The sequence below is a fragment of the Acipenser ruthenus genome, chromosome 5, assembly GCF_902713425.1.
Source record: "Acipenser ruthenus chromosome 5, fAciRut3.2 maternal haplotype, whole genome shotgun sequence".
Lineage (NCBI taxonomy): Eukaryota > Metazoa > Chordata > Actinopteri > Acipenseriformes > Acipenseridae > Acipenser > Acipenser ruthenus.
The window spans coordinates 38,403,271-38,416,137 of record NC_081193.1 but is presented as its reverse complement, the minus strand read 5'-3'; the positions used below and the strand labels follow the sequence as shown (position 1 = coordinate 38,416,137).

The window sequence follows — 12,867 nt, the reverse complement described above, 5'->3', positions numbered from 1 at the left end:
AAATTCCCTTCCCTGAAGCTAAAGTTGAAGAACATTATTAACAAAAATTGGCTTTACATTTAAATTCATACCCAGGACTTTTGCATACATTATGCCCTGTTCTTAGCATCTTGCATTACTTTTGACAGTTTGACATACAACATTAATGCCAAATCATGCCCATAACAAGGTACCCTGTTAAATAAATTATAACAAACCTGGATGTGCCCCTTGGTGTTTTTTTTTTAAATTTTATTTTAAGGTAACAATAATTTGGGTAAAAACATTTCCCAAAGCAAACAGGTTCTTGGTCTGACAGTGAGTACCTTAACGAACTAAACTGCAGTAAAAGGTAGAACAAGACAATTGGACCTGGCATGTCGATAGTCAGAAACTGCTTTTAAATGGTGTTTGTGTAGCTTTGTTCTTTGCTGCTTTTGTTATCACCCAGTGTGGACGTGGTGCTTTTAAGAACTGTTTTTGTTTATATGTATAATATTATAAATAATAAATAAATACAGTTTGATATTCATTACCTTGTTTTCGACTGTTTAAGCTTTGTGAATTGGGCCCATTGATGTCACTAAAGGCCCTGTCCGTTTTGTCTGCCTGTTCAACAGAGTGGGAGAGGGAAGAAATGGAACGAAAGAGGAGAGAAAAGGAACTGTACCAGCAGCAGGATGAGAGGGAGAGGAAGCTGAAGGATCAGGACCAGCAGAGCCTGGAGGAAGAGCGGCGCAAGAAGGACCTGCTCTTGGCCAGGATGCGGGAGGTTGACCTCGAGGCCCAGGGCCCTGATATCTTCTCAGATTTCTCCAGCACCAAACCGGCCACCCACTCCCAGCCAAACCAAACACCGAACATCTTAAAGTTCTCTGAGTCGGTGAACAACCTCAACAACGGCGTTCCAACTCACAGAAGCAGTGATTCCATCAAGAAGCCTGACTCTTCCGGTCGCAGAGCCATCAAGACCGTGGACTCCAGTGAAGACCTCACCTTTGGCAGCTACGCTCCTTCTTTTGGGAAGACGTCCGGAAGGACTGGGCTCTCAAGCAAAAAGAGTGAAAGCCCTGAAGAGAAGGACAAGGACAACATTGACACTGCTTTTGGGAATAACAAGAAATCAAATCTGATGCAACAGTTGTTTGGTGCCAGTGCCAATGCTGAAATCTCTACTTTAGAAATTTTGCATCTGCCTGCAGCAAACAAGACCTCTCAGAACAAAGGTGGAGCCCTCCCGTGGGAGAAAAGCAGCCCAGCCAAGAAGAAAGATAACTATCCATTCTTTAATGAGGGCAAAACAGTAAGCTCCAACAAGGGCCGTCCACACATTGCAGCAGACAGACCTGCAGTAAGGGCCATCAGTTCTTTAGAGGATGAATTAGAAGAAGTTGTACTTTAAACAGATGCATTGTATTTTACAGCATTCTGTGGTTGTATATATCTCAGATGCATCCTGCAAATTAGAAAGTATTTATATATTGTTGAAGGTTTTTTTTATTGATTATAATTATAAATATAGTAAATGCCTTATGAAGGAATACGCTGCTTACATGTCAGTTGTATGACAGGCAGTGTATGTAACATGTAATATTTTGGAAACACATTTGTTACTTGTAGTTTATATTTGCACTTAGATTTGTTTATTTAGGGGAACATTGGAGAGATCTGATTAAGCATTCTGAGTTACTAAGCATCCAAATTGTGACAGTACTTACCATTGACCAAAATCATGTGTATTTTTTATTATTATTGCACGGATATGCCTTTTGAGGATGAACATTTTGGTACAGGAAGGTGTGGATTAGCCAGGTTATTTAAAAAAGACACCAACTAATCAGATCATTTTTTTCTTTTTTTTGTAAAGGAAGTTTTACATTTGCTGAAGATACATGTTTAATACTGTGATATATTGATTGTATACATAAACATGTCTCTTAACATCTCAGTATATACAGTAGTGGAGATGTTCCTCCTTCTCTTTATTATGCTGCCCTTTTAATTACATAATCCTCACCAAATTTAGATTAAGCTTTGTATGGTCATTTCTTTTACATTTCTGGTTGGATAATCGTCACGTAATCTTCACTTGGGATAATCAATAACTTCTATTTAATGAACGTTGCATGGGCATTTGCTGAAATTGAAGATGGGAACTATGAAAAAGACCTAGGAGTTTATGTTGACTCAGAAATGTCTTCATCTAGACAATGTGGGGAAGCTATAAAAAAGGCCAACAAGATGCTCGGATATATTGTGAGAAGTGTTGAATTTAAATCAAGGGAAGTAATGTTAAAACTTTACAATGCGTTAGTAAGACCTCACCTAGAATATTGTGTTCAGTTCTGGTCACCTCGTTACAAAAAGGATATTGCTGCTCTAGAAAGAGTGTAAAGAAGAGCAACCAGAATTATCCCAGGTTTAAAAGACATGTTGTATGCAGACAGGCTAAAAGAATTTAATCTATTCAGTCTTGAACAAAGAAGACTACGCAGCGATCTGATTCAAACATTCAAAATCCTAAAAGGTATAGACAATGTCGACCCAGGGGCCTTTTTTGACCTGAAAAAAGAAACAAGTACCAGGGGTCACAAATGGAGATTAGATAAAGGGGCATTCAGAACAGAAAATAGGAGGCACTTTTTTACACAGAGAATTGTGAGGGTCTGGAACCAGCTCCCCAGTAATGTTGTTGAAGCTGACACCCTGGTATCCTTCAAGAAGCTGCTTGATGAGATTCTGGGATCAATAAGCTACGAACAACCAAACGAGCAAGATGGACCGAATGGCCTCCTCTCATTTGTAAACTTTCTTATGTTCTTAATAAATGATCCCAGGTAAAGTGAACATAGGTTCTGGTAACTTACATTTTCACTGTACTGACACCTGATTCATTAAGTAATTGAAGGCTATATCTTGGGAACTACTGCTACTGGTTTTGATTACATTATTAATGGGCATATATATCAAGAGATGCTATTCTACATCTGAAAGCTATACTTTTTCATGGTATTAATACCTATAAATTAGTTGTGTATATCCTTGGAGTATCTGGTGTTACAGACACGCTTTGCTTTAATTTAATCCATGCCTTAAAATTGCTTACCTCCCTTTCTGCAACATCAGATATATTGATTGAATAAGGTTAACAAAAGACCCCTAACCTCTGTTGAGTTTTGTAATAAACTGCCCTTTGGAAACCAGATGATGGGAGATGTACAGAATGTAGATTTTCTGGTTATCTTCCGTTTTCAAAATTACAGTGTAGAAAATGATTGCAGAATAAACCAGTGCAACGTGTGTAAGAATAACAACAGCAGATATCAAAGACAACTAAAAAGACCCTGTCAGATAGGCTATAATGAGAACAGTGATACACTAAAGTCCACTAACGGAATTAACCTTTTCCAAACCTAAAATGTTTTGGTTGAATAGTCTATTTTAAATGTCAAAATACAAAGAGAAATAATGGAATAGGTGTTTTAAGATAAGGTTGTAATTTTTGTTTTAGTAACTTTGCTGTTGTAAGTTTTGAGATTGATCGTTATGCATTGTAATTGGTGACATTTCTTTGTAAATAACCTTTGTAAGTATATGAGAAATTGATTTGTTCAATTTCACGAAATTGATAACTAAGAAATTGTTTACTTTCATATCAAAATTGGTTTATTTTACTTGGGGAAACACTAAAATGCATGCTCAAGAATTTGTTTGTGTTGTTTGACTGGTAATTCAGATTCCAAGAAATGTCAAGTAGTTGCTATGAAATAAGTACAGAATTTTGTTAGTGGTCAGTTCTACTAAAGGCATGAGGTTTTTTTTTTACACACATTTTGTAATTCATGTGATTACTGTGGATTTTAAACACCATTCCATTAAATTAGAAGATTTTATTTATTGTGTTTTTTTTTATTTTTTCTGAATATATGTATATTTGTATTCTCAGGTTGGATGTAATTTAGTTAAACATGACTAAGAATGTGATTTTAAATAAATGCTTTATGATTACTGTTTGTTTCTGGCTAGTAATGTTTTGGTGGACCTATAATCTGACCATGGAAGTTTTATTTAGTCTTTTGTGGCAATGGAGTCATGTGTTTGAATTCTCTTCCCATCTTCTGTTTACTAGCAGTTTGTATCATATGCCAGTGCCACATCACTTCATGATGACTGAAGCCCCTTTCACACTTGCACTTCTACCCGGGTCCAGACCCGAGTAACAATCCTGCGTAGTGTGAAACCACATACCTGGGTTGTACCAGGGTTAACCCAGGTCCCAGTGACCAACCTCAGGATGTGGGTCGACACGCTTTGACCTGGGTTGAGCAAGACAAAATGCATGATGGCCATTCGTAAGCCGACGAAATAGCAAACAGCCACGTCTGCATGAAGGTTTCACTTCTACAAGGAACGTTTTTGTTTATTCTGTTTAGCATATTTCTGTTGTTTGAGACACACCATGAGCCAAATTGCAACAGGGATGAAGAAACATTTGCTCCAATCAACATTTGTGCAGACGGTTCAATCCAGAGAAGCTTGGATGGAAGTGTCCATATGAAGCTGCTTCCGGGGCATTGATATGCACATTGTGTATTTGTGTATATCACCCGGGTCAACCCTACTTTATGAAAAGCAGTCTGAAATCACGTAGCCGACCCGCGTGACACTGGGTTCTGACCCGGGTAGGTTCCGACCTGGGTAGAGCATGCCAGTGTGCAATGGGCAATAGTAACTTTATTCAAATCTTCCAAGATCAAGCATAACTAACGATTAGGATTTTTAAAAGAGCCTTTTGTTCAGATGTGGAGTCGTTTCCTTTATTTCACTAATAAAAGATAATTTTAGCTGCTACTTCAAACTACTCTCAGTAAACATACCGTAAGCATGTAGAGCAATGTAATTGACTGATTTGCTCAGAAAAGTAGTCAGCATTCTTCCCCTATGGTGCGAGCCACACACAAAGAAGCAGACACATGTCTGCTCCTGCACACCCAACATGCAGCAGACTCTGGCTCCAAGCCAGTGACACTAGATGTTCTGATCCTGTGCCTAGCCTTCACTAGCGAAATCAACAAAATCAACGAGCTAGCTGCTACACTGGGAAATAATGTCTGCACTTCCTTGTTGAGATTGCATGCATTCACTGGATGTGATATGGTCAGCGCCTTTTCAGGACGGCAAATTTAAGGGATTGAAGCCCATTTGCCAGTGCCAAGCATTTCAAGATGCCTTCACATCATTAGGAGAACAATGGCACTTGCCACATGACCTCTTTCAGTTCTCCAGGAGTTTACATGTAGATTATATGCTGCTTGTACTCCTGTCTGTCAGGTGAATGAACTCCACTTCTAGTTGTGGCGCGCAAAGAAAGGAACAGTGGAATCAGGACAGCTGCCTCCATGTGAAGATAATCTTTACCAACATGCTTTGACAGCCAACTACCAAAGCGCCATATGGAGACATAGTCTGTTAGCAGCTCCAGATGTGCCAGGTCCCCAGAACAACCACGGATGGACAGCAGGAGAGGATGACAAGCTTGATATTAAATGGATGGCTGGCTCTCCTGCACCTCAGGTCATCTTGGGGTTCATATTGTGTAAATGCCCTCGTACCTGTCAACGCCTCAGCTGCCAGTGCCTGTCTAATGAACTAAAGTGCACAGAGGCGTGCAGGCTTCAGGACTGCACCAACATGATGGATGCCAATGAAAATGATTCAACGCAGGATATACTTGATGACGAAGATAGTGAAGATGAATCTGACTAAAAACTGACCCTGCAAACGAAAAATAGACTTACAAATGCGGTGGTTTTGTAAAAGACATTTGTAGTGAATGCATATTTGTGTAATGTGGGTTTCCTAACAGACAGTCTTTAATAAAAATATGTCTTGAAAAAGTCTTGAAATAGGGTGGTCCTAAAATGCAGGGACTCATATACTTTGTCTGTTAAAACTGTTCTGTTACGTATATCATGTATATCAATCAGTAACTGTTTGTTGCTTACATGCAGTTTTATTTACCCAACAAATGTTGGATTATGGTTCTTAACTTGAAAAATGTCAACAGTGTAGAGGGATGCTTGCATAATTATATAATAAATATGGTACTCATTCACTACAGAAATGTGGGTATTTTGTGTTGCACAACCATTAACGTTTAAAGGTTAAAAACTGAAAAAAAATAATGATATTGTAGTTTGATTATTGAGCCAGTGGTCACAGGCCTTTGAGTTTGAAGAGTGGTGTATAGTTAATAATGATTTGATGCATATTGCATGAGAGAGTTGGAATCAAGTATGATTTGTCAACCCCACACATCCACCAAAAACCTGATATTGTTTGATAGTGCTTCTGTTTGGAAGCAAATTGCTACCAAAAAGCTACAAGGTATAGATGTCCAGCATACATATTTGGAAACTACATATAATAAGCTTTTAGAAAAGCATTGTTTCATTTGGTACCTCTATTTGGTACCAATCAGCCAAAATCTGGGACTTGGCTCATGGACTATGATTCAGATGAATAATGTAAGCATCATTATAAAGCAAGCAACAATTGTTCTAGTGCATTTCTAGCAATAATAATCCAGGGAGACAAGTTATTTTTGTTCTACTTGTCACAATGCTCAGTGTATTCTGTACACACTAACCCCCTGTGCCTGTACTACATATGAAACAAGGATTCTGAACAAACAGGAACATTTGTTGGAAAATCTGGAAATGTGTGTCTGCTCTTTAGCAAGACAAAATACTACTAGCAGTTTCACTTTAATGGTGAATGTGCTCAATTGTTAATGCACTAAAGATTCAAAACATGCTGCATATTTGTTCCAGAGTCAGTCATGTTTCCATAGTGGTTATTGTGTGGGTTTGAACGTGTGACTATTGTTTTGTATTTTCTTGCAAAGGCTGGCTATTTTACAGAAATGTATTATAACTTTTTTTTTTTTTTGGCAAATTTTATAATTGCTCTTTTCCGTTTCTGTTAGGACACACTTCACATTGGCCATGTACTGTACCTGATGCCTGAGAGAACAATGTAGAAATCTTTTGTTTCTCCTGTTCTTTCTAACACATTCCTGACAGTGCACTATTTATTCTGCAGAGATACAAAAGCACACATGTTGTCTTCTGAAAGTAAAGATCAGAGCCCATTTATGTCTATTTTGTTCCCTCAACTGTTTTCTAATTTGGCATTGAGAGCAGGTTCTGGCTGGTGGAATAATTTTGAGTTCTCTCATCTGACCTCATTGACATTCAAATTGTACTGTTTTATGTGTGTTTGTCAACAAATAACTGATTCATGACTTTCCAAGATTAGAGTGAAAAATTACTTTTCTGAAAGATCAATTGGATATCTGCCATTGGATATTTTGAAAAGTGCTTTGAAACAGACTTTAGAGTTATAAGTGTAAAATGTCAGGATGTTAACAGTGAAAATAAAAATTACAGGTAATGGAACGTGTAATGCTTTATTTTTCTGAATCCCGCTACTCAATTCTGAATTCCCCAAGTAGTGTGGCGATGTCCAGATACCTCTCCTTTAGATACTAATTTAACAACAAACTTTAAGCTAACACCCTAATCCGTGTCATAAACGGATTAGCAGAGTGTCATTATTATTATCATTTGCTAAGCACGATAACCTAGTGAAAAACACATCTTAGAACTTACACAACATCTACAGCTGCCTCTGATAATGTCTGCTTTCACAAAGTGCAAGCTCATACAATTTGTACAGAGTAATTTTGTACATTAGTCATTTCATACCCTTCACAGTTAACAGTACAAAAAGCACTCCCTTTATGCAGTCCAGTTGGTGTACATGTTTACATTAATATATTCCTACACAGCATGCCTGCAAGTACTTACTAACCCTATACTGTCTTAATTATGGTGTTGTACACATTCATTATGATCAATTAATGCTCATTCTTTCTGCTCACTTCATCACCTGTGATATCTCTGCTTATGGGGACCTACCACACAAAGAACATAAAACTTTGGGGATCATCACTTACATTCCTCTCAGTGTGATTTCTTTATTTTCAAGCATCAAAGGTCTCTAGAGCAGTAAACCATATTCTTTAATATAGTGTTTAAAGCATACATTCTACAGTGAAACATTTATATTGTGATTACACGGGCACATAAGAAAAAAAAAATATTCCTTAATGAAATACATAATAGATCTGCAGCACAATTACTCACTTATATCTTTCGGACCATTACTGAATTTTAGATGCAATTATGTAAGGTAACTTAAAACAGGGTCTCAGAGGTCATTTTAAAGCGGGCTTACTCAGCCCGTGCGTTCGCGGCAAGGCTGGGTAACTACAACAGTATACTGGTAGCCTACCAGACCTGTTTGTTGAGGGCTTTTTCTGAGAGTCACAGACCCTCACAACAGCAGCTGGAAGATCTGTGGTTGGTGAACAAAAACCTGCTCCATATCTCAAAGCTGAATGGGCTGGCTGTGGGCAGAAATCTTGCTCCTCTGATAGCTGCAAGATGACAGCTTTGGCTTTCCCAGGCACGAGTGTCTGATGGGAATAAAGCACTGCTGTTAGACGCCCTCATTACACCTGGGCATACCTTTGGTCCTGCGGTGGATGAAATGCTGCAGAGCTCTCATCGCACACAGGAGTCCACAAAGGAGCTGGTGCATCTGCTTCCCAAGCGGCCACCCCCAGTGCACAAACCCATGGCAAACTGGCGTCCAAGGCCCCAGCAGCCTCAGAGTGGCTCAGCCAGAGGGGGTTTTCATTACCGACCCACGGCTGCACACCGTGGCAGCTTTAACAAGTTCTGTCGCCAGGCACAGAGGCAAAAGCCTCAGGCTAAGCCACAAGCCCAGCAGCAGCCCTAGGGGCTTGCTGCCACAAGCCCAGGGCCCCTTTTTGGGGAGCCACCTGCGGTATTGGCATCAATACATCATGGACATTCAAGGGTTCTACTCCAGGTATTTCCTGGTGCCCAAGCGAGATGGTGGCCTCAGACCAATCCTCAACCACAGACAGGTCAACCTGTATCTGAGTCGATGGAGGTTCAAGATGTTGACCATGCAACAGCTGCTGTGGTCAATCAGGCCAGGCTATTGGTTCACCACAGTGGACCAAAAGCACGCTTATTTTCACATCCCCATAAGACCAGGACACAGGAGGTACCTGCGGTTTGCTTTCCAAGGAACAGTGTACAAGTTCAGTGTACTGCCATTTGGCCTCTCTCTAGCTCTAGCTCCCTGTGCCTTTTCAAAGAGCATGGAAGCTATTCTGGCCCCATTGAGACTCCGGGGCATCAGAGTGCTCAATTACCTGGACGACTGGCTCATTTGTGTCCAGTCTCCAGCAAAGGCAGAGGCTCGCATGGAACTCATCACCGCCACGTTCATCGGTCAGGCCTGTCGGTGAATCATGCAAAGAGCCAGCTCAGACCTTCTCAGACAGCCTCCTATCTGGGAGTGCGCTTGTACTCCAGGTCCTTGCTGTCCACTCTGTCGGACGACAGGCTGTGGAGATCAGCCACCTGTCTGGAGCTTTTTCAGCTCAACAGACCTCTTACAGTAGTGACGTTCCAAAGACCTGGGCTTGTTGGCAGCAGCTTCTCTGACCCTTCCTTTGGGTCTCCTGTGCATGCACCCTCTCCAAGCCTGGTTCAACAACAGGGTTTTTCAGAGTTGAACCGTGGATGCCTGATAATGTCCTGCCATTGTCTAAGGGCACTCTCTTGGTGGACACAGCCTGCCCATCTACACTGTAGCGCTGGGCAGCGTCACCAGAAGGGAAGTCATCACCACGGACGTGTCCAGTCTCAGCTGTGGCGCTATGTGGAATCCCCTTTGACAGGGTCTCCATATAAATATTTTGGAGCTGCAGGTAGTTTATCCAGCCTTGCAGAATTTTTTTGCAGGAGGTTCAGGGGAGACCTTATGGTACACATTTAGAAAATCGCACTTCATAAAGACCAAGAAAACAATAACAAGTACCGGTGCTACAAAGCTCATTTTTGTAAAGTAGCTTTTCCAAGCCGATTAAAAAATATTACCGCTAAAACATACAATATAATGCTCTTTTTAAAAACACATACGAGTCAACGCATATTAATGTTACTGTTGGTACTCCTGACTCAGGGAAAGTACACAATATGGTACCGTACTGTACTACTCGTGTGTACGAAACTTCACTTTGCAAACAATGGTAGTGCAACAGATAGAACCCCGGCCACGACAGATATCACATCATTCAACAATCCACCAAAATGTGCTATATGTGCAAAGCTTTAGCAATGACTATGCTGATTGTATTGGTGATTTAAAATTGTCAAATTCTGTGATTCAAGTCAAGCTTACAATACATGCAGTTAAAATGTTTCCTGTCTTAAAGTATCTGCATCACATTATGTGTGCAGATAATCATTCTCCAAAACAAACCTTATTAATATTAATATCAGCGTTCTGTTCTGGCTGATGCAAATCTTTGCGTCTCTGTATTGCTCTTGCTGACCTGTAACACAAGCCCTTGAGGACCTGCCACTTCTCCCACTTACTGTGAGTATTAGACGATTATAAATGTACTGAATGTAGAATTACTGTATTTTTTATTGTATTTTTTATCTGTAAGGTGTTTTCATTTTTTATTCACTTGAAAAAGAAAGCAGAGATTTTTCAGTTCAGTTTTTTTCCTTCTTGTGCTTCAGTTTTGTTTGTTACACATTTGCTTTGTTTTTGCAATGCTGAAACACAATGTTTGGCTCTGTCACACCATGGCACTCCAATTCACCACTGTATCGATCATTAAAATAGAACCAGTACCCAGTGTATTGTAGCTTTATCATTTCTCTACCTGATTACCTTTTCTCTTTACAAGCGTATGCTTTAAATATGATATGTAACACTTTTACCTTGCTGTACAGCTATTGTTTGTTATTTTTAAATTGCTGTGGCCTACATTCAGTACTGGCTCAGTGAAGCCTGGACTTGAAGTTATACTGCAGGCCCTCACCAATGGACACTTTAGAAGTCGATGCCATTCTAATACAATAGCGAGGGACATGTCAGTGATTAAAAGCGGACAAGGGAGTAAACAGCTGAGTTATTCATGTGATTCACTTTAGGACCAATGCCTATTATACAGTACTATTCATTCATTGGTATAAATCAAGTAGTCTGGTAACTGGTTTTATTGCTGAGTGAAGAGCAGGTTGACTGGAAGGGTTGTTTCTTGTGAACTAACAGCTGCACCTGTCTGGCCTCTCCATAACAGGTGTCGCTATAGTATATTTTTATTTCCCTTTTCTTGTGTGATTTGGACCTAACAACTCTCTGTTTACATGCACTTCCTTTCACATTTTGATTTCAGTCATACTTCGAAGGGCAGGAATAAACCCAATGCCTATTTAAAAGTACAGTATGTTTTCAAATTGTAAATTGTGTGGAAAAAAGACAAGTGTAGAATTGGGAAAACATAGAATAACAAAAAAAAAAAAAACTAACCACCACAAAAAATAACCCTGACTTCTTGTAAAAAGCACAGAAGGCTTCTGTTAAAAAAAAACTGAAAAAAATTACTCTGTCAGTGTCGGACATATTTGGAGAGATTACTGTTAGAAGGTTTATCCAAAAATTATACAAGCATAAAATGTGATACCAAAACTATTTTAAAGCTTAGGATATGTGGAGACTTAAATTCATGTATTTGTTTTATCTCAATTTATTTTAAGGTCTTTTGCAACACTAGTAGTTGCTGGCATTAAGCATTTAACTACCTGCAGATGAAACCCCTGTGAAATATAGCAGACAGTAAAAGCGAGGTCAAAACCCATGAAATGGTCCATATGGGAAATCACCATAACAGCTGTTGCTTAGGAATACATTCAAAACCATTCCTCAGGGAAGGGTGTGTGCCATATCCTTGAGGGAAATTCTGTATCAAAAAGAGATAATGGTTGATGCTGCAGAAATAAAGACTTTATTTCAGTAATCTGATTTACACATCTATCTATCTATCTATCTATCTATCTATCTATCTATCTATCTATCTATCTATATATATATATATATATATATATCTATATCTATATCTATATATATATATATATATATATATATATATATATATATATATATATATATATATATATATACCAATGAATTAGAGAAGAGTCATAAAAGGAACAGTGATTGTTTCTCTTGGGGGGAGGATTTAGAATATTTTGAACAAACATGTTTTGCTTTCCTCATTTTTCGTGCTCAAATTGCCTATAGAGGTTTGTTACAATAAACAATTTTAAAGCAAAAACAAATAGCACCAGAACTGAAGAATACAACCCCAACACAAAAGTCAACTTTGTTTCTTAGACATTGAAATAGACCAAATGCAACAAGCATAAAAGTCAATGGTAATGCCATACACAGTATATATGCACTTTCTCAAAAGAATAAGGAAAATCAAAGTCCCAGGCAGGAGAATTGCTTAAATATAAAATATATTTGAAATATATTGTACTGTTTTCTGTGGACTATTTTCATTTGTTGTTACTGATATTTTAAAATTGTAGCAAAATTGTGATAAATGGATATCATTGCAGGACTTGTGTTAATAAAATATCAGTTCTGCCAAAAAATAAATGATTGTATTGTTCTAATAGTTGGTTTTATATTGTTTTTTAAAACAAAGTTTAAAGTACAGAAGTAACCGATTTCGAGGTGGTGTTGGTATAGCTTTACACTGATTTGGCCATTTTCCCTGCAGTCGTCGCTTGCTACAGCTGCTAGGCACCACATTCCTAACCACAGACAAATGCGTCAATACTGCTGCGCAGTGATTGGTAGTCCATACATTCTTACTCTATAGTTATTCTTATCATAACCAATAGGAGTTTTTGAAAATGT

At 38.8% G+C, this 12,867-nt stretch overlaps 1 protein-coding gene across 4 annotated transcripts in view; it reads left to right on the top strand.

Moving 5' to 3' along the window:
• Window positions 1-3,988, top strand: part of LOC117402580 (lebercilin-like) — a 34,960-nt gene extending 30,972 nt beyond the window's left edge. For all 4 annotated transcript variants that reach the window (XM_059024151.1, XM_059024152.1, XM_034003888.3 and 1 more), the window contains one exon: window positions 600-3,988. In XM_059024151.1, the coding sequence (XP_058880134.1) occupies window positions 600-1,381 (782 nt within the window). In that variant the 3' untranslated portion in view covers window positions 1,382-3,988. The remainder of the gene's footprint in view (window positions 1-599) is intronic.
• The last annotated feature ends 8,879 nt before the right edge of the window (window positions 3,989-12,867 follow it).